General features: G+C 36.0%; 1 protein-coding gene across 3 annotated transcripts in view; it reads left to right on the forward strand.

Moving 5' to 3' along the window:
- CDH7 (cadherin 7) overlaps window positions 1-24,733 on the forward strand; it is a 71,515-nt gene that overhangs the window by 29,397 nt on the left and 17,385 nt on the right. For 2 of the 3 annotated variants that reach the window (XM_063397223.1, XM_063397214.1), the window contains exons 2-6: window positions 552-846; window positions 8,235-8,354; window positions 10,683-10,850; window positions 12,181-12,368; window positions 22,786-23,039. In XM_063397223.1, the coding sequence (XP_063253293.1) occupies window positions 552-846; window positions 8,235-8,354; window positions 10,683-10,850; window positions 12,181-12,368; window positions 22,786-23,039 (1,025 nt within the window). The remainder of the gene's footprint in view (window positions 1-551; window positions 847-8,234; window positions 8,355-10,682; window positions 10,851-12,180; window positions 12,369-22,785; window positions 23,040-24,733) is intronic. The other variant, XM_063397232.1, reaches the window with a different exon arrangement.

Genomic DNA, 24,733 nt, shown 5'->3' on the forward strand with positions numbered 1-24,733 from the left:
ACCTAACCTCCCCTGACTCAGCTGCGTGCCATTCTCTTGAACTCTGTCACTGACCATGAGAGTGAAGAAATCAGTACCTGCCCTGCTGCTTTCCCTCATGAAGAACATTTGACATGTTTTACTGCTCTCCGCAGTAAACACTGAGAAAATACCTAAATACACACAAGAGCAAACACACACTGACGTTAAGTTTATACTGACATTTGTTTGAAGTCTCACCCTTCAGTAGGATTATAAGCTGAGGGAGCAATGTGGTTAAATTCAGGTAGGAATAAAGTCACGGTTGTGATCATATGTGTGCATGTGTTTGCCTATGTAAACATCTGGCATGAGAAGAGTGAGTTTTTTTGCAGGAAAGAATGAAGTTTTCTTGCTTAAAGGAGAAAATGTACAGATTCTAGTGGTCCCTCACATGCTGTGTGTGATAAACATTCCATTTATATTTCCAGGAACAATAAAACTTCATGTACAGCATAGGAATTATTTTTACATATCTCCATGCCACTGCCTCTCTTGTAAGTTAATCTCATCTCTCATCAATTTTTCACCAGCTTCACTCTGATGTTGATAAAGGAGATGGTTCCATCAAATACATCTTGTCAGGCGAAGGGGCAAGTTCCATTTTCATTATTGATGAGAACACGGGGGACATTCATGCTACAAAGAGGCTGGATCGAGAGGAGCAGGCCTACTACACGCTCCGAGCACAAGCCCTAGATAGGCTGACTAATAAACCCGTGGAGCCAGAGTCTGAGTTCGTCATTAAGATTCAGGACATCAATGACAATGAGCCAAAGTTTCTGGATGGTCCCTACACTGCTGGAGTTCCGGAGATGTCTCCTGTGGGTAAGTGCAAAATACACTCTTGCTGTTGTGGGAAATTTGCTCCTATTGCCTTTTTAAAAGTTTCATTATGTTTTACTGTTTCGCAGTAAGCTACTTAATTATCTATGAGGCACCTGCAACAGTTAGATATTTCAAGATTTAACTGGAAATAACATGCTAAATTAGGTATTTACCCTTTCAAAAATGTTGTGAAACTCAAATAGCTATGCAAGGATTCAGATAACCATTTTATGGTGTATTTTTCATTCCAGGGCCCAGAGGCTTTGTTTTATAATTCCCATTAACTGTAATAAGTTTCACACCTATGTTATGGTACTCAGAGGTTATAATTTATAATTTCATTCAGATAAGGTCTGTTCATTACAAACTCTCAAAATTCTTGCTAGTGAATAGCATAATCTTTTTTTGTAAGTTTTGCACATTTTAGTAATAGTTTATTGGATATTTTTTCTTACACTGAAATCCCATTTTCTGGGGAATATAGGCAAGCAGCAGAAACTGGGGTACAACTTGAGATAGTTCAAAGTTCTACTGAAATCACAGAAGAATGAGTTTTAGAGGCTTCAGACCCTTTGTTGGAAACTGTGAAATGTTGATTTTTCCTGAGTTTGGATTAGGGAAGAATTTCAAAATCAAATCCATTGTCTCTTCATTCTGAAGTAACCAAATGCTCATCCATTTTCAGATGCCACAGTTCCTTTGAAAGCTGACTCTTTCAGATGAGATAAGGCTTGGCCCAGAGATGTTTTGGTAAATGTTACTTTAAGATGAAATTATAAATGCAAGCCCCCCCCCCGAAAAAAACCCAAACCAAACAAACAACAAAACACCAAAAAAATCCCCCACAAAAACAAAACCATGAGACCAAAAAAAAAGCCCCCAACTTATTTTACTGCAAATATGTATATGGGAAGGCTCACTTCAGCTTAAGAGAATTCTGTGGTGATGGAAATAAAGATTTTCTTTGCTTGACTGATTTTAAACCATATTAAAATCTAGTACTCTTACAGTAAGGCTGCACATAAAATTTGCTATAGTTTCCTCAGTATGTTCTCCCGTGTTTTTGAATGCTAAACAATGCATCTAAATTGGAGCTAGAGGGAGAAAAAGAGTCTTCCCTACCTAAGTGCCCTGGAGCAATCAGTAGCAAACATTGCTTATACATTTGAAACTTGGCTTAGAAGTCAATAGAAGATAAGTAAAACATTGGTAATGAGTTTTCTATATATCTATTTTACTAAGCTGTGAGCATAGATAAAATTTCTCATTGATACTTGTCATTTGCTCATTGTCACTCAAGCACTATGTGGATGGCTGAGGAGGCAGTATTAGCCTTGGAAGAAAGACACCACAGCTTGCAGAGTAATGGGGAGGAGATGATGTTGTGATATATTGCTGGGAACTTTTTACTCCTGAACTTTGAAAAAATCTAGACAACATATAATCTAAGACTGTAAAACCAAAATAATCCACTTCAAAAATATGTTGTGCTAAAATACATATTTTTTTTCTTAAGTTGCCCTTTTATTTTAGAATAAGATTATTTAAGTAAGATGTAGGCTGCACCAACCATTAGATTTTTTTTCACTTTTATCTTTTGACCTGAAATTAGCTCCTTATTTCACTTTTGCATTTATCATCTCTTATCTTTTCTTGCACTGGCATATTGATTTACAGACAGCTACTACAGATATATGAGGTTTACCTACACATACAAATCCATGCCTCTACTCCTACCTATGCTTCATTTGTTCCAACAATATATTGGAAATCAATCTATGGGGAGTGCACTGTGTGCAGTGTAGGATATAGGGTCTATTTTTCAAAATTAGCTGCTTTGCATTTTGTTGAATCTTTACATCATAAAGAAGTAAAAATAAATCTCTCCCATATGGACCATACAACCATGCATTTTCAGTTCAGGTGAAGTATTATGCAAAATTATTAACAGAGACTTCTGCTCTCTCTGAGATTTGTGTCAACTAAAGGTGGCTTCAGATTCATGAACTTCCTGAAAGTGCACATTTTAAATATCTTCATGGTTAGTATCACACCCCTGCTAACTACTGCATTGTTAGAGTTAAGGATTACCGTGAAATTCCTTTGTCGCACTTTGTCGCACTTTGTCTTACATAGTTAGAGCAATTCATACTTTATTCATATAACAAAATTCTTAATTAATCACCTAGAGCATCCATGAAATATTAAGGAGATAGAAAGTATCTCTCTCCTATTTTGTTTAAAATTATATTCATGACAAGGATTTTTAATTGGATATTAAGGGAAATGAAAGAGATCACAGGATTATAAACCCAAATTAACTATGAAGCTAGGAAAGCTATAACCTTTAACCTACAGGCTGGTTACACAAGTATAATGGTTCTGCATTTTATTTGACAAATATTTTTGGACATTATCTAAGGCTAATTGAAGTCAATCTCTTCTTTTATTTGAAATGACTTCAGGTCAGGTTCAAATTATATTTGGTTCAGGCCCAATTATATTGATTATCTGGAACAGAGTAAATATCTTGATGGCTTGTAAATCTATTCATGGCAAAACCCCCAAAGATATGGCTTATCTGAAAATCACAAGGATTTGTTTTTGTTGTACTTTTTTTTAAAGTATGTCTGGTACTTAAAAAACTGAGCAGCATTATATTTCAAACAGAAGGATACCGGTCTGAGTCCTGTCTAAAAGAAGTAGGGATGAGAATTCCAATGTCCAACATAGTTTTGGTTTTTTTAACCTTCTCTGCTCTCCAGCCATATCAACAGCTTTCCCCAGCACAACAAATATCTCTCCTGCCATGTTTTATACCCCTGACTGAGATGGATAGAAATATCTGAATTATATAACAAAGAAAAGAAAGCAAAAGAACAGCATCAGGATTAAATTTTTGATACAGTGTGTAGTAGGCTTTGAGAGCCTGCATGAAGTGTCTCTCTCCAAACACAAGCCACCCCTGCTTCCCTTTGTCTGACCTTGCTGCTTAGCTGGGACCATTCTTGAGTTTTTTCCCCAAGTGAAGGCAAATATAATGAGGCTGTGGGAGGGCAGGGAGGAGGTGAAGGGCGCTGTGACTCTTCCCTTTCACACCCCTGGAGGGGAAAGGCTGTGGAGGCATTGCTGCATCAGCTGTGGGTGGGACCCAGTGGTAGAAGCATGGAAATACCAGAAGGCACTGAGCAGAACTGGTCTGGGTTGTTGTATGTAAGCATTATGCAGGAATTCTGGATAACTTGATAGTAGAGGTGTTTAATGTCCTTAGTAGCAGCTGATACCATGTAGAAATGAGATGTTATCATGTAATTGTTTTGTGTGCTAGACACAGTACACATCGTTAATGGATACAAGTTAATACTTTTAATAACTGACTGCCTTAAATCTCTATTTTAATGTGTTAATGTGTCTAATTTGTTAATGTGGCTGAAATTCAATTGATAAGAGTTTGTGCAGTTTCAAAATTTGGCATTTGTTAAATTAATCTAGTTTTAAAAACCAGTATTAAAACAAAAGTCACAGAATCATTTCTCATAAAACATTATTTCAAAATTTGCATAAAATATACTGCAAGTTACTAGCAAGCTTTCTAAAAAGCTCTGTAGAGGTTTCTAAAATAATACATTTAGAGATTCAAAATGGATCCCTTTGAAAGCTCTCCAACTCAAATTTCAGCAACCAGTTTAACTTTTTCTCTTCCTATCACAGAAAAGGTTAATCTCTGCAGTGTGTCAGGAATATTGTTGAGCCTTGACTTGCTAAATTTAAGTATGAACAACATTCTAAATTCAAGGTGCTCTATGCAAATATCCTCCCATCCTTTTACCATAATATCAGTATAAATAGGTCAAGTTATAAGATTACTGTAACTTAGTAATAATCTCTGCCAATATCTATTAAATATTATGTTACAAATTATCTTAAAAATTCTGGAAAGTAAAGCCAGAAATCTGTGCCAGTCACACAGAATTAAGTCTGTTACTAGCTACTATCAAGGAAAGAATTTTGTGGAATATTTTAATAAGCAGCACAGTACTTGCTTCTCAGTACTTGCTACATTTGCTGAAAAAGTTTATGAATTTTCTACACGTAGAATCATTTTTAATGAACTGATATCCCAGCTTTGCTAAAAAGACATAACTGTAGAGAAAAATAATTTTAGAGGAATCCATATCTAAAAGAAAAGGCTATTTTTTAAATAAATAACACATATTTATTTTTTCAACCCATACAAAATACACAAACTGTAAGTAACACTTTAAGTTATAGTTGCAAAGCTGCAGCTTATATTAAGTCACTAATGAAAGTTTGGGGTAGGCTCAGTGTCCTCTTGCCCTCCAGGGCCCTGAACAATGGTGACTAAAGGGGATTTATTGGAACACTCATTTTGTTGGATGGAGTAAAAGTGTGATACCAATTGTTGACTGTCCCTGTTACCTGTAAGTCCTATTTTTGGATGCATGTGTGACAGCTGACTGTCTCTGCTAGAGGGTAAGGCAAAGCACGCATACAAAGTGCAGGAACACAAGTTCTTCTAACATGTCGTACTTGGAACTACGATGCAACTGCCCATTTTTCCTCACACTTTTAGATTTATTTACTACCTGTAAGTATCCCCAGAGCTTTCTGGTTTAGGTTTGTTAAAAAGGAAGTAAGTATTTTAATTTGACATCAATCCATTGCAGAAAGATTAGGACAGCAGTGCATGGCAACTATATTCTGAAGGAATTCCTGTTCTTCAAGAGCAATCTGCTTCTTCTGGAAAAATCTCTGGAAATCCTCAAATACAGATCTTTCTGTGCATTTTGTTTCCTTGGAACAGATTTCCTGCATGTAGGACTTTTCACATAGGAACACCTTCTGTTATCTTGCATATTCTTAAAAATATGTTGTGCAGAAATCTCCCTCTCAGCATGGGGCTTCAGAAGCTTTTTTTTTTTTTTTTTTTTTTTTTTGTGTGTGTGCAATTAGTAGAGAAATTATGACAATAGCATAGGTTTCAGATACTTCCCCCACTAATGTTTAGAAGTTGATTAGCATGGACAGACTGGAAAAGTATAATTGTTTTTTAGTTACTGATTACATTTAAATGGAATTATCGCAGAAAGATTTGATGTTAGAATTTCTACTTAAAACCCACCCTTTTCTGAAGGATTCCTGTGTTTTAGGAGAGGGACAATTAGATTCAGATAATGGCTTTATTCATTCCATGTAATGTAGAGGGTTTGTTTGCTACATCAATACATTTTTACAGCAAACAAGCACTTCTAAACTTGCAGCATTTCGAAAATGTCTGTGCTGAGATTACAGAGCTTGTAATTTCTTTGATCTTGTATTGGTCTGGAGCCCTTGAAAGCAGCAAGAGTAGGGGGCAAAGATGTAACTGTGTGTGAGGTTTATAAGCACTTTTGTCAGTATTTTCAGACATTGTAAGCTTCATTGGCAGGGCTTAGTGACTTTGTAAATGTGGTAAGCCTGGCTTTCACAAAGAACACAGGATGTCAAACAGTCATTATGATACCCTTGTTCTCAAAAGCTGGATAGATTTTGGCAAGTTTAAAATAGGTTCCTCTATGAAATTACATTATAGAGTAATCTGTAAAATCAGTTTGACATACTGAATCAAAGCTCTTAGTTACTGGTGAACAGAAAATGGATGTATTTTAAGTCCCATAACTGATAAATGACTTGATGGATTAACTACCCATTTTCTTTTTGAACTTTCCATCTACTTAATAGTTGCATGTGAAATTTCAGGTTGGGAAGAACCTTTTCCCTTTTCCAAAAATAGGTCACAAGAGAGAAAAATTGCATTAAATAGAATTGCAATCGTACCACTTTGTCATGGATACTTCAGGAACAGAGATCAGGAGTGTGGGCCAACTAGGCCATAACCTGAATAAATTTATCTTAAGAATGACCATTTCTGGTAAGAATTCTTTAAAGTACGACCCATCCTTTATTCTATTTTATGGAGGGCTACACTTAATCCTGTCTCCAAACTTTCAGCCTAGTCCCAGGCTCCATTTATGATGTTCTACTTAACTGAGAAAGGAAAAGATGAAGAAAATGGGTGGGAGATATCCTATATTAGATAAAAGGAATTTCAGAACTTTCTCCCATTGCCTGAAAATTCCAAGTAAAATTGACCAGAATACTATTTATATTCAGTTCACCCTGGACACTTACTATTGCATTTTGTTCTTAGAAAAGTGATATCAAGACTTGCTGGTCTCATTTTCACATGTCAGAAAGGTGTCCTTTCAGAAAATGAACACTGTGTTTAACAAATGCTTTTCTCTAACCATGTATCTAAATAAAGTCTATGAAGCAATCTGATCTTCTCTTGAAGACTTTTACTGGGCATCTGCCAAATTGCTACAATATTAATTTGCGATTTCACCTCCCAATGGGTTCCTGGGCTGTTCAGTGGAAGGTCTGAGTGTTCCAGACAATCTGCCAGGGGAAAAAATAATCCTTTCTGTCTATCAAAGGGTGGTGACCATGGCCAAGGCCCTGACTCCGGGCTGTTATTTTATTCTGCTCTCAGCATACACCATGGAAGCTGTTGTGTAGAACAAAACAAATGGGAACTGACATGGAGAACATAATGAATAGGAGCTGGATGCAGAATGAGGTCCTCACAAAATATAACCTTCTTATCAGCCAGTTAGAGATTTTGCTTATTCCTGCCAACATAGAGACATTTCTTGCTCAAGGAATTTTTACACAATAGATTACCACAACTGATACTGCAGATATATTGAAGGAAATCAGTATTGCATATTGAAGGGAATTACTTCTTTTTGAAGGAATTTAGAGGCACCTCTCACCAGTTTTTCTCTAAGCTGAGAAAGAAACTCTTCAGTCATCTCTTTATGAAGCAGTGAATAATTCTATAGGTTAATAATAATAATTTTGTGCACATTTATCAAAATTTGTAAAACATATATATGTATGTATGTTTGCATTTCTAATGAGTCATTACAATTTCAGCATGCTGACTTCTCTTAAAAGGAAAACTACTACTATTGTATTCCATACTCAAACAGACTTCAGGCTTCACTATCATTACAGAAATTTTGATGACATATCCTCCACTAAGCAAAAGCAGATATAGAGAGGAGGAGCTAATTAGTGAGATGATTTTTACTGCTGTGAATCAATGCCTGTGACTATTTGGGAAGATGGAATTCTGTGATGGCTGATGCTACTAGTTTACAAATAGAACCTGATACACTAAACAGAGTCAGCATGGAAATGATAAACGGTTGTGAAAAAGCCACTTCACTCTGTTTCAGATATATACTGGCACAACATATTGAGTAAGTGTAGTTCAGATTTTTCTATCTTTCATGTGAAATAGTCCCTCAAACATTTTACAGGTACCTCTGTGGTTCAAGTGACAGCCACTGATGCAGATGATCCTACTTACGGCAACAGTGCTCGAGTGGTTTACAGCATATTGCAAGGACAGCCTTACTTCTCTGTGGAGCCCAAAACAGGTAAATTTACATAAACTGTTGGCAGGAATGCTGAGAAAAAGAGGAAAGTGTGCATTAAAAATTGCTGGAAACTTATTAATATGACCTCTTGGTTAATTGAATACATTCAGATTTTGTCGATCTTTTAATCTCTTATTCTTTAGAATAGATCATGAAAGCCACAGATATGAACTATGTAATAAACAGACTTTGCTGGATTAGAATTTATTATCTTTTCAATCTACCAACTGCTTGGTCTGGTGTCTGTTATCATGTCTGGTGTCATCTATCTTATCAGTGAAAACTTCAAAATGCATTGAACTTTTTTTCAGATTTCAAAAATACCTAAATGTCACATAGCTGGTTCCATAAGAATAGGTTTAAGGCACAATTACTCTCCATTCTACTTTTCAAACTCAAGTTTTGTTGTGGGAAATGAATCCCTTCTTTATTAATTTGAAGAAGAAAATACTTCTTATGCTTATGAGATATAATATTTTGCTGCCTCTTTCAAAGCATTTTACTGGTGAAACATTTTTTTTTCAATTTTCTTGAAATATTGTGAATATTTTTAAGCCACAACAAAATGCAACCTTTAATCCTCTGTTGGTTTAATAAATATTGCCCATTCTGCTATATCATTTCATAAAGTAGGAAAGTAGGTTATTGCTCTGCTCATTTCAGTTTAGTGCTTGAGCCTTCACTTACACCTACAAGGAGAAGAATTATAATCTTCATTTTGGATGTGACCAAGCTGAGACAAAAGAGAAAAAAAAATCATTACCCTTTTTATCATAAAAAAATCTGTGATGTGAATCAGACCTGAGTCCCAATGTTGTGACCAAAAGGTCACACTCAATTTAGCAACATCTAAATTTTGCAGAAATAAGTACTGTAATTATCTTCATATTGCAACAGATCCATGCTCAGCAGGGATATATAGAACTGTCCCTTTCCCTCCAGTAAGTATGGTTTATAGTGGTTTTCTCTCTGTTTCTCTTTCTCCTTCTCCATGTGTATTTATGTACCATGTATGTTGTGATAATGACTGCAGGCAGACCATGAGCAATAATGTGGTAGTTCCTACTGAATGAAAATCTTGAAGAATTCAGACTGAAATGTTTGCATACTTTTTCATCACTTTGTCGTGATACTCAAATTTCCTGTGTGCATGACAGTTTGCTTCCAAATGATTGGGGAACTTTGCCTGGTAATTTAACTATAGCAGAAAAGCAAGCATGCCAAGAAAAGCAAGGTAGAAACAATAACACAGTTAAACTGTATATTAATTATATTTTTACATGTCTTGTGAAATGGGTAAAAGAGTGTCAAGCAGTCTGTTTGTGAAATAAATGTTTCCACCCAGAAGTGATTGATGGCCAGTCCAACATTCATAAGGGAAAAAAAGGAATAAAACTCTAAGCAAACATTCAACAAATAGCAGATGAAGAGATATGTGTCCCAATGTGCCTCTTCTTTATTTAGTCTGTTTGTGTTTCTTTTACTGCTGACACTAAGTGCTGGAGGAGCAAATGGCTGCCTCTCTGGAAATCAGGGTTAGCATCTGTACTATGCACTGAGCATGAAATATTCATAAAATCATCATATTTTGAGAAGGCATATTTATTTTTTTTATGTATATCAGCATAGCTGAAAAGATGAAACATGGAATTTTCTTGTAGTTTTCATGTCAATAAATTACAAATTAATTAATTAATTATACAGATCATCAAATGGACATAACAAAAACTACTTCAGATATTTAAGTATTTTATTAATAAATAAAAAAACTCTTTATTATGCCAATGATTTAGAAGTGGATATTGGTAAACCCAATATATGGAAAAATAAGATAATTTCATATATCTGCAAAGTGTGGCACGTTATCAGTATTGGTAAGAATTAATAACCTGAATGTGTATTCAAAGTATAGCGAAATGAATCTTGACCTTAGAACTTTAAAAATGAATGCAGAATATTCTGTTCTTCCTAGCTGTAAAAGAGTGGAAAATCAACTACAGAAGATTACATCTTCCAGGGAAGGGAGTGTTACCCAAGACATTTGGAAGACTAGTTCAGGGAGCAGATACTTGGAAAACACAGCTGTGCACAGCATCACCCAGTGAATCTAGTACTAAATAAAAATTAGTGGGTTTGGTGATTATTTAAAATAAGCTTACAGTATGTCAGTGCAACTCCTAGTCAAGACCTGTTACACTGGTGTTGGAATGAATTTGTTCCACTTTTGCTGCCATCACTGATCCACTGTTAACCTTTTCCAGGCAAACTCAGCTTTCAGCTTTAGCACATTTTCCTTTGTGCCATCCTTGACACCTTGTCTTTCTGCAGGTGTTATCAAGACTGCCCTTCCGAATATGGACAGAGAAGCCAAGGACCAGTACCTCTTAGTCATCCAAGCAAAGGACATGGTTGGGCAGAACGGGGGCTTGTCAGGGACTACATCTGTGACTGTCACCCTGACTGATGTTAATGACAACCCGCCCCGCTTTCCACGCAGTAAGTTACTTTGGAAACACATGACTGGTAATATTATTCCTCAACACCGCTGTTTTCTGTACACACTATGAGATTTCTAAACAAAAATTGCTTATTTTCCATGTTAAGTATTTTGTAAAACACTGACTGTGAGACTATATTATTATTATTATTTTAATAATTATTATTACTACAACAACAACAACAATAATAATAACAATAATAGTATGTAAGCATTATTTTTCTTTGCCTTGTGCATACCAGATCAGTTGAAATGAAGTGGTGCACAGCAGCAGCGACATTTATTAATGTATTTTGATTCCTCTCTCTGAATAAGTAGACAAAAAATATATATCCTAATAGAAATTTAGGTCTTGCCAGTTAGACTTTAAGTTTCTTTAGTTTGACCCTTAATCCTTCGTAATCCTTTGGCATTGTCACGTGCTTACAGTGACAATTAATCTCAAAAGAGCTGGGAAGTCACCTTCCCTCCGTTTGCTTTCTGTGACCAAGGTGGCTCTCATGCCAACCTACAGAAAGCAGGACATGGTTGTGTGCTCAAACCAAAAGAGCTTAGTTTATTCATAGCATTCTGTCTGGGGTGCTTTTTTCTTAATTAAAAAAAAACCAAAAACGTGGTAACCTAGAATTTAAGTAATGTGAAGGATATATTCATGTCAGCTCCAGCCTCACCTCCAATGATGCAAAAAATAGATCTGTACATAATAGATTTCCTCTTATTTCAAGCCACCAACTGTTTGAAATAATAATAGAACAACTGAAGTTGGTTTTTGAAGGTGAGGGTGTTATTGGCTACAGAATGCACTCTGATACCCTTTTGACAGCATATATATCATTTTGTACTTGAATAAAAAAGAATTCTCAAGATCGTGAACTTACTGTTAAAGAAATTAGTGTATATTAGTTTCTAGTGATATTCAGATTGTGAACTGCCTAATCAAGATATACAGCTATAGAATATTAAGTTTTTATATTGATATTATTTCACTTGCTTTTTTTTCCTCTTTTCTTGAAAACAAAGTGAAACTGCGTTGTCAGAGACTCACATCGTGATTTGCGTTTAAGTTTTGAATTTTGTTTTTCACATCTTTGCCATATACTTCTCTTGTCATATGAAGAAGTTATGCCTGTGGTACTTCGAGTCTATCACGAAGTAAACCTAGACAAAAGGGCAATTCTATTTCAAAACTGAAGAATATATTATTGCAGTCTGAATAAATGTTCAGGCACGTGATTTAAAGGAAGGTAGATTTAGGAAAGCTAGATTATTTTTTTGGGGGGCTTTCAGTCCCAGGAGACTCTGAATTAATTAAATTTTTAAATTTTACAGGATCATATCAGTATAATGTCCCAGAGTCTTTGCCTGTGGCTTCTGTAGTGGCCAGAATAAAAGCCGCAGATGCAGACGTTGGACCTAATGCTGAAATGGAATACAAGATTGTGGATGGTGATGGTTTGGGAGTATTCAAAATTTCTGTTGACAAAGACACCCAGGAGGGAATCATAACTATTCAGAAGGTGAGTCTGATCTTTCCCACTGATTCTGTTTGGAGCTCTTCAAGATGGGAGCAGGTAATGAGAGTATCAGGGTTTGTTTCTAAGAGCCTTGTCTGCTGTAAATGTTTCCATTGGTATATTTCATCTTGACTTTACTGTGTGATTTTGAGGTTTTTAATGACTTATGCTGAGAAATATTCTGCATTTTCTTTGACAAGACCTGCATTTTTGAGAGGAGGATGTTTTAAAGCACTGCATTTGAATGGGAATCTAAACTTTAGTCTCAGTTGTCTTTGTATTAAATAGTAGAAAATGTGAAAATATATCTTGCAGCAAAAATGGAAGCTCCAAATAAAAAATGGATCCTGAAATAAAAACAATTGTCTAAATGTCTTTGGCTGTGGTGGTACTATTCAGAAAGAATTAATAATTAAAAATTATGTAACAGTAAAAGTAGTGGGTTTACAAGATCATGTATTATTAAAAAATAGTATTTAAAAAAAACCTGAAAAAGCTAAATAAGTAATTTTTCTTCATAAATTTTTACGTGTGCAGTTAGAAAACATTATGAAATTGAAAAATCATGTTGAGATAAAACTATTAAAACTAACCTTTCTTACATTGCTGCAACATATTTTTGGACTAAGCTTTTAAAAAGTAAAAATGTGCTGAAATATTTTTTTAAAAAAATTAAGATTTTTGAACAGTAAGAGAAATATGACACCTTTGAAGAATTTCTGATATAATTTCCTACTCTTAATGAGTGAATGCTTGGTGAGGTCCCTGTGACCTTTGTTATGCAAAGGGTGGTATTTCATGGCCTGGGGTTCCCACCCAGAGCTCCACCTGTAGCTCCCACTGCAGCTGCTTACCCAGCTGCCTGCACTGAATGGATTCCTCAAAAATTTAATATCCTTAAAATGTGGGAATATCTTGTCATTTTGGAATACATGTAACTGAGTTTCCAAACAAGGACCTATGTTTGTACTTAATATTATTCCATAACAGATTTTTCTTCCCTATGTATTCTTTAATCTTTGTGAACCTCACCTATTGGTTGGGAGACTTCTTTGTTTTGTTGTGTTGAGGGTTTTTTTCCCTCCTCTGGTGTATCAGTTTCATCTTTATGCAAAATAAAGCTTCAGTTCTATTTTTCCTTTGAAAGAAGTTAAGACTGCAAGGGGTTGCAAAGCAATGGGCTAATTCTCTGATGCCCTTAACACATATTGAGGGCTGGTAATCATCCATAGATGTACAACAAATGAAGTATGATCACCCTTGAATAATCATAATATGTGTAATGTGAATCATCTTTTTTTCAAGGAAAAAACGCCCATCTTAGGCTTCTTGCAAAATGTACTTCTGCTTAGCATGTTTGAAATACAAGTGATGAAAAGTTATCATTCTTTTTGTTCAACAGCCAAATTCAATGTGGCTCCGTTAGTTTGCTCATTTCAAGTTTTTGGGCAAGGATTTGGGAGAAATGTGCATATCCTAGAGGGAGAACATTTACCAGTGCCACAGCGAGCAACACTGAATCAGTCCGGGTCTTCAGTGATCTAATATGAGAACTGCTGAGTTTATTTCCATTTATTTAGTATAGTTTTGTAATCATGGCATTTGTTCCTGGAGTATCCTGATTTCAGTGCTACACAGTGGACCAAATATTGACACTTGTTATTTCTATGATCATTTTAGCTAGGCAGCTGAACTGGACTTTTCACTACTGAATATTTGTCCAGAGAAGTGTTCTATGAAATAGCTGTTGGACTACATTAAAAGGGTACAAATTGTTGACCTGATGGTCTAATTTGTTAATAATTTTTATACCTACATACTGTTATATTTTGACACAAGAATTCAGACTTCTTTTTCAGCAGTGTTAGGGCTTTTCTCTAATTTTCCCACTATTTTTGACTTATTTCCCTCTGTGTGGTAGGTTGGTAGTCCTTGGCTAGTGCCAGGTGCCCACCAGGCCAGTCTATCACCCCCTCTTCAGCAGGACAGTGTGAGAAAGTAAGATGGAGAAAACCTTGTGGTTCAAGATAAGGGCAGTTTAGGAAAGCAAAACTGAAGGTACATGCATGCCAAGCAACACAAAAAACAGATCTTATTCCTTATGGAGATGCCTGGCCACTTTCTGGGAAGCAGGGCTTCAGTTCAAGTAGCAGTTGCTTCAGAAAGCAAAGATTGTAAATAACAAATGCCCATTGCCCCACTCCATGCCCCTGCCTTTCTCTTAGGTTTTATATCTGAGCAGATGCCCTGTGGCACGGAATATCTCTTTGGTCTATTTGGGTCCACTGTTCTGGCTGTGTCTCCTCTCAAGATCTTGCCCATCTGTGTGGGAAATGTTGGAGAGACAGCACTGATGCTGTTCCAGCACTGCTTGGCAGTAGCCAAAAAACTGGCATGTTGTCAATACCTTTCCAGCTACCAATGCAAAGCACATCACTGGTCTGCTGTTGGGGAACTTGACTGCCCTTCACCCAGACCTGACATGCTCTGACATACTCAAAAGCGATTCCCCATGCTGATGGCCACCTCCCAAACCTCAGGATGTCCTTAGCTTTTTGTTTTGACTCCAGAGCACCTTGTGCTTTGCCCAGTGCTGAAAGACATTCCCTTGCCAACCCTGTAGAGAAGATTGTCTAGGACAGAAGTGAGGAGCTAAAGTACGATGCCCATTAGGCAACTGCACTCTCTTCTGGACAATAAATTGAATTAAAGACTATTAATAACTGTGTGTGCAGGTTAAGTGGGTTTTAATGAAAGCCTTTCCTGCCATATCACTATGGAGTTAGGTTATGCCTGTATGATAATATGTGCTTGCTAGTAAGAAATCAGGGAAGAACTTCGTAGCCTGGAATCTGCCTAAAAACTTTACTGTCCAGTACATGATGTTCTGTACTCCTCTGAGTGCAATTATCTTTCTCCTTTTTATGGCCTAAAATCAACTGAGGTATTGAGAAAGAGCTCAGCCTCAAAATGCATGCCTATCCTTTTCAACTTCTGATTATCGATATGCTCAGATGACATGTCTGTGTACACATCAGGCAGTAAAGTGCCAAGGCAAAGACTTATGAAAAGGCACGCTTTGGTTCTAAATGCAAATGGGTGCTTTAGTTTTGCATACTTCTGCTGCAGTTGTATATAAAGCTCAGCAGGCTGGGCATGAAAATCACCATCAGTAACTCTGAGCAGCTGAAGGCACTTCTCCATTCATTTTTGTGCTGGGTGTTGCTGGACAAAGTTTGGCACCTGCCTATCCGAGTTCCACACGCAAGCTGAGGATTTTGCATTCTGTTTTCAGAAGGATAACCACTTCAAGACAATTTTGAGAGTTGATTTCCTCACTCAAAACTAACACTTCTTGTAACACATAAGTAGCTTTAAATTTAAAAAAAAAGAGTCTTTGTAAGAAAGAAAAGAAAACTGTAGGAAGAGAAGTGAGATTTAAGAATTCACTGTGTAAAGATGGATTTTTATGTTCTTTTTTATTTTCATTCCACAATATTCATTTCATGGAATATTAAAAAGAAATGCCCAGGGATAAGCAAAAATTGCAGGAAAATGATCTGGTTTGAAACAGAGAGATACCAAGTATAATGATTTCATATGCAAAAAATGTATCCAGCATGTATCTACAATGGTGTATAAAAGTGTGTAAATCGTTTTTAGGCTATTTTCAGCTGTTTCATTACCTGAAATAGGATATGAAAAATTCTAAAAGACTTTGACTTTCCTTTTCTTTGTCCTTCTTCTTTCTTCAGAAGTTGTTATAAATAACAAGTGAACAAGACCCATAGGTAGTAACCTCAGCTTAAATGAAGGGTGGGAAAGGGGTAGGAAAACTAATTAGGGTCTTTTCCTGTAACCTACTATATTCATATAATTTGTTGCCTGGCAGTTTCAAGTCCCTGTGGACATCTTCCCACTTCTTTATTTACTCATTTTCTCTTTTTTTTTAAATAATACTAACAAATAAAGGAAAATTTCTCACTTGTCAAATGAATCAGAAAAAATGTTTCCTATTTTTATCCTGTTCAGAGCGGTTCATGCTACAATTCTGATGCTGCAAATAATGTGAGAGTTTGGCTAATCTTTGCACTGTAGCACAGTCTCTGTGGTAAATCATAAAATAGAACAGAATAGAAGAGAATAGAATCAAAAGACAGCATCATTATGGTTGGAAGAGACCTCCAAATTCATCAAGTCCAACCTTTGATCTAACACCACCATGTCAGTTAAACTATAGTGCCTCATCCAGTCATTTCTTGAACACTTCCAGGGATGATGATCCCCTGGGCAGTCTGTTTCTATGTTTAAGTACCCTTTTGGTGAAAAAAAGTCTTCATATGTCCAGCCCGAACCTTTACCTGGCACATCTCGTGGCTGTGTTGTCTTGTACTATCCATAGTTACCTGGAAGAAGAGGGTGACCCCCACCTCATTACAATCTCTTTTTAGGTAGTTGTAGAAAATAATGTTCCCTCTGAGCCTCCTTTTCTCCAAGCAAAACAACACCAGTTCCTTCAGCCGCTCCTTAGACAATTTATTGTCTAGACCTTTCACCATCTCCATTGCCCTTCTCTCTGCACTCCAACACCTCCTGAGTGGGGGCCCAGAACTGGACACAGGGCTCAAGGTGTGCTCTCATCTCTGCCGCGTGCAGGGGGACAGTTGCTGCCCTTGTCCTTCTGGACACTCTGGTTTTGATAGAAGCCCTTGGCCTCCTGAGGCCCGTGGGCACACGCTGGCTCATGATCAGCATCCCCTGCTGCTTTTCTGATGGGCAGTTTTCCAGCCACTCTGCCCCAGCCTGTAGCACTGCAGGGGGCTGTTGCCACTCAGGCACAGAACCCCACACTTTTCTTGTTGCACCTCACACAATTGGCCTCAGTCCATTGATCTAGCCTGTCCAGATGCCTCTGCAGAGCCTTCCTGCCCTCCAGCAGATCAACGATCCCACCCAACTTAGTGTTGCCTGCAAGCTTACTGAGGTGCACTCGATCCCCTTATCCAAATTATTTATAGATATTAACCAGGACTGGACTGAACACTGAGCCCTGGGGTGCACCATTGGTGACTGGCTGGCAACAGAATGTAACTCCATTCACTGCCAACTCTCTGAGCCTAGCTAGTTTTTAACTCTGTGAATAGTGCAGAGGTCAAAGCCATGGGCTGCCAATTCCAAAGTAAACCTAAACTAGATGTGTAAGTTACCTTTAAGCCGGATTTAGGAAAACAACCATCAAATGTGATCTTTTCAAGAAAAAAAAAAAAAAGGGTTGTAGACTTTATGAAAAGGAATCAGGCATTTATATTTCTTAGAAGTATCTCAAGTATCTCAATTTTTTTCTTCGTTCACACTGTGACTCAGTTCTCCATCTGTAGAGTAGGATCTATTCCTTCCTGTAGTTTCATTTGTAATTTACATACTGCTATCAATGCTCCGTTAGTAAGGACTCAGATCATTTGCATAACTCAATTCCACAGTGGTGAGGGTGTTTGGAAAAAAAGCGTAACTTTTCTGCATATATTTGAGTTTTAAAAAATGTGTTGGATTTTCCTGTGCAGAAGAAATCTTAGAACTGAAGAAATATTTATGGAAGCGAATGATGATCCAGCCACTTAATACAACAGATTTGGAAGTGTCCATGCAAACCTATGCACAATGTTGAGGTGAATTTATGTTGATTTTTGACAGAATCCTGATTGTTATACACATGAATGGAGTCTTGGCTTTGATTTCCAACCAAAGTACATACACAAACCCTTATTTTTTGTGGTTTCCAAAGCACTATTCCTAGAAATAGTGCACTAAAAAAAGCATCATAAAAGTACAGATCACACTTTATCCACAAAGTTTCAGGCTAAAGTTAGACTTCAGTAATATTAATAACTTAGTAGCAAAACATCTAAAGATAAAAACATGATGCTCTTTATCCACCTACGCTTTTATCAAATATTTGGTTCTTAAAGTAATTATGGTAATTTAATGATAAAAAAAGGCTGTAAGGTATATATTTTTTTTTTTTTATGTATCATATGTGACTTTTTGAAATGTTATGAGATGTGATTCAAACCATTTGGTAGTCTGTGGAAAGATTTTAGTGGATTTAAAGGGAAAAAAAAAAGACAAAACCCCCCTAAATACTTGGTAAAGTGAGAGTTGTAATGTCTTACTGCAGAAAGTGACAAGCATTAAGATTTCCCACGACAGAGTTCTTGCTCACTTTGCCTTCATTTTTTACCCTCAATACATAGCCCTACCACCAAGATCACCACTCAGTAGGAATGTTAAAGGAAGAAATAATACTGTAAAGTACTTTCTCACAGAAACTGACTGCTAAAAGATTATTTTAAAACCTGAGTTCATTCTAAAAGTAAAATTAGCAATTATAAAATGGGGGTGGGGGAGAGAGGGTTTATGCATAAGCTTTTGAATGAAAAGCTATCCTTCTATTAATGTTAACATTTCTTTTTTTTTTTTTTAGCTAGAATATTTTTCTTTCAATTCTGTATCAGAGTTTACAATGTAGGAATTTGAGGCTTCCCTGGTTCCTTTGAGAGATTGTGTGCATTTGTTTGATGTGCTGCAGTTTTCAATATAAAACCTCAACTGGGCTTAAAAATGGGATTTTCACCTCTGAAAAGTGTGCATTATTACAAAGTTGCCATGCAATAAAAATGAACATTATAAAAATGGGCTTTCTGTGAGTTATAACTTCATATCCAGCCTCTCTAAAATAGAAGACTTGTTTTGCAATTTCCTTGAGAGAGGATAAAATTCTTACTCCTTAAAAGGAAAAGAAGAAAAAAAAAACACCTCACAAAAGGAAAGATTAATGGATCCCTGCACAGGATCTCATCAGATCATACTAATGCACAGATATTAATGAAGCTGTTAAGCTCTATTCACTGTACTTGAGGGACTGAAGTATACATTGTCCATTTAACCTTCACCATTGAAGTAGTGATTTGCAGTCTGTTAACTTGGTGTTCCATCACTGGAATCTTGTGCTTTTGTTATAGCAGGAAATAATGAAGGCATGATCCAAAAGCCATTTAAATGATGCTCTCTGTATAACAGACACCTATCTAATGATAATTAGATAAGAAAAAAAAAAAAAGAAAATATTTTCCATTCATTTTCTCAGTCTTTTGTTAGTGTGTGTAGCATGCAATTTCTTCATAATATTAGCTAAGAAATTGATATATTTACGCCAGGTCAAGAGCTCTTGCATATTAATCATACCTTAGATATTTTGTTCATTTTTCCCAGATAATATTCTGCCTCAAACTCTGATTGATATCTCTGTATTCTCCATGGGATCTGAGGTTATATATCTTAGAACAACAGATCAAGGATGATGACTGTAGCTTTTGTAGATATTGCCACACCCGACAGAAGACAGGCTCTGCTAGAAAGAACTGAAAATAACATTATTGCCACTGCAATAGAATCACTTGATATTGTAAGATCCATTTGTCAACCGATAATTACCATCTTCTACACACCAGCTGTTCTCCACTGCACACATACATAGATTCAATTTTTAAAATTTATTCATTTATTTTTCATTAAAAGGATCCTTATATATTTTGAATACTGCCAGCAGCATTGGGTACCAGAAGATAAGTGAGGGAATCCTAGGGAAGGATTCATGTTGCTGAGAGCAGATGTTTACTTCTTTCAGTTATTGAGACTCCCTTACTAGTGACTGGTGAAAAACAGGCATTCACCAGCTGATATCTTTCCTGGAAGAATTGTGCTACAATCACACTAAGGACCATATGGTGATTTTCTCAAACGAACATGATTAAGTTAGAGAAGGCTGAACATGTATTTAGTAAGTAAGACTCTTTATAATATGTATCTACACACTGTTAGTTTTTTCATCGTTTTCTATGAGGAAATACTTTTCTAACAAACAGGTATTTTTGGTTAATTCCCTACTAGTCTGACACTTCTTCACAATAAACATTTCTATAAAAAGCCCCACTTCTTTATGATTTTAGTTAATCAAGTTCTAAAGTAGTCCTTTTCAATCAATATAGAAACATGGGGGTATCTGTAATTTAAATAGTATTTCTTTTTTGTTGTAGTAGTCTCTTAAAATAGAATTAAAATTTGTATTTTTTTCCAATTACATATATGATATACATTTTGTCTACTAAATCAGAAATTTCTTTTTTTTTTTTACTTTGAAGGACTTTGTTGTTAACATTAGTATATCAGAAGAAGTATATGAGAAGTATATCTTTTCTACAATCTCATGATACGTTACCATGTGGTTGATTAGGTATCACTGTAATCTCAATCACCCAATTTCATCAGATACAACTCATTAATGAGGATAAATTAGCTTTCCTTTCTCCACTACATGCTTTTGTACATGCTAACTGAAAATATACTGTTTGCAAAAGAGTCGGTGTTTTTTGTTTATTGAGGAGTTCTGTTTTTTGCTAGTTTTGTTTGGTTTTTTTTAGTTCAGCGAATGTTAGCCGTTTGCTTTTGACATTTTTAAGGTTATTATTTATTCATTTATTACTCTGGGGTTTTTTTTCAGGTTATAGTTTTTTAATTAATAGTTTGCTTTTGTTAGATAATGTGATGTCTTAAGGTATTTGTGTGCTTGGTTGTCCTCTGTTTAACCTTGCTGCTCATCTGGTCATATCAGTTGCCTAAATGTTATCACCACAGAATGAAGTTTCTGAGGCATTTTTCATCATTCCAGCATAGCATTCCATTTGCATTATGGCTGTGAGGTTGATTCATAACACATTGTATTGTAGTTTAAATATAAAATTAAAGTGAAAATAAAATAAAAAACCCTATTAAACATGATTTACTAATGAATACTGACCAGTTGTATCCAGTACAGGCAACAGTATCCAGACAAACTTTCTATTTCAGCATACCTGTTTTCCAAGAGCTGTGGACACTGCAGCTTTGATTCAATGCAAGAAGTAAGTGCTTGCATAATATGAGGATCACATGTATTCCCATTTGGAGAAGCCTTTTGCTGCCACACAGAGTTAGTAAAAGTTCAGTGCCTTTCTGAATGTGCTGTGCTGCAGTTCATTTTTCATATTTAAATCTAGACTGTTTGCAGCTGTATTATAACATCAACATAACTGCTGACTTTAAGATGCTCATTTGGGATTTATCCAACTGTAACTAGATGGAGAACTTAGGCCCTTGTAGGTCAACAGATGTGTGTTTCACCTCTGCTGCTCCTCTGAGTGAATACAAGAATGTTTCGCAGATGCTGGAGGATTAATTTGCAAGCACATCTCAGATCCCTGTGATGTATTCAATAGCAGAACTGCAGAAAAACATTTTTTAATCTGTTTTATACACTTGGAATTATAGTTTGAAGATGTAGTTGAGTACCCAGACTGCAGATTTAGAAGTGCTTGGGTATTTTGCTGCTTTTTCTTAATGATTAAACTTGGAAGTACAAATGAATAGTTAGTTGGATGTTTGGTGCAATCTGACAAACTAAGACTGTAGATGCAGGGTAAATGGTTCTAATATTAACTTGATGTTTTCTTTCAATAGTGGCCTGTGAGCTAAAATGATTTTTTTTTCCTCAAAAGTAATTATCTTCTTTCTGAAGAATTTGAATATTCCCAGATCGCAGATATCTCATTTGTTGTGGGGGTAATTTTTGATTTTAATGCAGTATGTATTTGAAAAGACACTGTACTTCCATTGAAGAAAATTAAAGCAGAAGGAAGGTACTAAAAAATTACACGTATTTTGCTTAATAAGCAAAACAAACCAAAACAATCTCCAGGCTGCCTCTCAGTACAAAATATTGTCATATTAGCAGTGTCATTTAAGTGATTGCCAGATTTGCTACACAAATTTATAAGAGTTTGGAGAAAAAGTTGTTTAGTCAGTCCAAAAACTATGCAAAAAACAGTAAATTCAAAAGAAATATAAAACAAACAAAAAATACCCCACCCACAATTTTCTGAATGAGGTGTTTTCACCTGTAAGTAAAGATTATATTGAGTTCTTATGTCTGGATAGTATGTTACATTGTATTTGTCATTATTTTAGATAAAATAATAATAAGACAAAAAAAAGTATTAATTCACCATGGTGAAATAATGAATGAGAATCTTGTCCACACAGAAGTTACAAAACGTTTTGCTATTATCTCATAAATTTGTTCCACTCACAAGGTAAAACTATCTTTACTGCTAAAGTCATTGCAGAATATTCACTAGTGAGACACTTCAAGTAATGTTTTGAGAAAGCTAAAAGATGAACCACCAACTAATGTCTGTCAGTCAAAAACGCTGGTTGTATACAAATGGCAAAAATCATTTCATTTTATATTTACTGAAAGTTTTAAGCAAAACAGTTTTGCGTCAACATCACTGAATAATAAAATTTCCAAATAATTTTGCTTGTAAAGGAGCTGGATTTTGAAGCTAAGACAAGCTATACCTTGAGGATAGAAGCAGCCAATATGCATGTTGACCCTCGCTTCCTGAGTCTGGGGCCCTTCAGTGATATGACAACAGTGAAGATAATTGTAGAAGATGTTGATGAGCCGCCCGTGTTCACTTCGCACCTCTACTCCATGGTGGTGTCTGAGGCGGCAAAGGTCGGCACCATCATCGGAACTGTGGCAGCCCACGACCCAGATGCCTCAAACAGCCCTGTCAGGTAGTTGGAAGAGCTCTTCATTATTCATTCAGCCTTTGCATTGACATTGTTCATCTTGTGGTGGGAAGGGCTTTGGTTATACTGAAAGCAATTAATAAGCTTTGTTTCCTCGCAGAGGGACATTCAGATGTTCTATGAGTTTGCATGGTTTAACTTTTATAATCTGAACTACAGAATCTCTGAAATAAAAAATGTTGAAATCTCTGTGAAGAGAAGATATAGTTTCAGAATCCCAAATGGAAAAATCATCTAAAAATATTGCTCATATTTATTACTCTCTAAGCTTAGCAAGAGTCTATTATTATCTATAGCAAGTTATGTTCTCTTAACCAGAATAAAAAATTATATCTATATTACACGTGTATGCCTGAATAATGGTTCACAGTCTGTGTGCACTAGGAATCAGAATGTAATAGAATGTAAATTCCCACGTGGAAACTGGAGCTGAGGTCCCACAGCAGGAAACATTTGTAAAAACTCTTTACATGAGAAAAGTGGACAGGATGAGATGCATCCTGTTCTAGTCAGGGTAGTTAAAGGCTTTTGGTTTTGTAACTTTTGCTGCAGCCAAATATCTTCCATTTGAATGGGAAGAAGTATGATCACTGGAGATTCATAAACTGTCAAGGCCCTCTTTCTTTGTCTTCAGTGTCTGACAAACCTGCAAATCTTCCACAATATAATGTCCAAGATCATTAAGAAACCATGAGAGAACACAAATTCTCAATCTTACGTTTGTATGTGCCTAAGGTCAGAGCTCAAGAGCAAAGACCCACCACCTTAGCTAAACCAGGAATGAGTTACTTGTAATTTTTCTTATGCAGGGTAGTGATATTAATTCTAAAAGGAACATGCAGAGGATATAGCGAATAATGGTTATAACTTCAGAACTCTGTGAATTTAAACACCTGCAGGGAGAGGAACTCATACACAATTAAAAGTTAGTGCTTAGTTTCATTTGTTTTTATTGCTCACTTAGGGCATACCTAGGAAAGATCTTTGTAGGTACTTGTTTGGGTGCCACTTGTTTTGGTAATGTTAAGTCTTTCCTTTCATGCATTGAAAATGAGCTTGGGAATCTAGTGTAATTTCTAAAGCAGATCTTATGTTGCAAAAGTAAGGCATATGTTTCACTCCTAGAGGTGATGCATCTTTGTCGTTATATATTGGCAACATATTCAAAATAGCTGATTCCTATCATGTATAAACAAGTCCTAGATGAGTGTTTGGCATGGATTTACTTGTGAAATTTATTTTGCTGTGGCAGCATTTCTGTCACTGATGTTAGCATCTGGTGTATATCTGGTTACCAGAATCATTTAGAATATGCTTAAACACAGTTCCATTAATGCAAACCATGCTCAGAATGCTTTTGACTCCTTTGTAAACATAAAGGTGAGTATATTGGCCTTGACCCAGTTAATTTTTACAATTCCATCATAAAAATTAATTATATCACCTGCTAACATCTTAAAGATTCCTTATGCTTCAAAGTTTCTTGGAATTTGAGTGAAAGGAAAAAAGAAAAGTGAGAATTTATCTATATGCTTGTGAACCTGCTATGTACATGGTCAAAGGTACTGAAAAATCATATAATTTAAAGCTGTTCGACATATGCTATGAGTCACCTAAAATTGGAATGTGCTAAGGAGGATTAATGCAAAAAACTTTTCATGATCTGTTTAAGGAGTTTA

Source organism: Prinia subflava, chromosome 1, assembly GCF_021018805.1.
Source record: "Prinia subflava isolate CZ2003 ecotype Zambia chromosome 1, Cam_Psub_1.2, whole genome shotgun sequence".
Taxonomy (NCBI): Eukaryota; Metazoa; Chordata; class Aves; order Passeriformes; family Cisticolidae; genus Prinia; species Prinia subflava.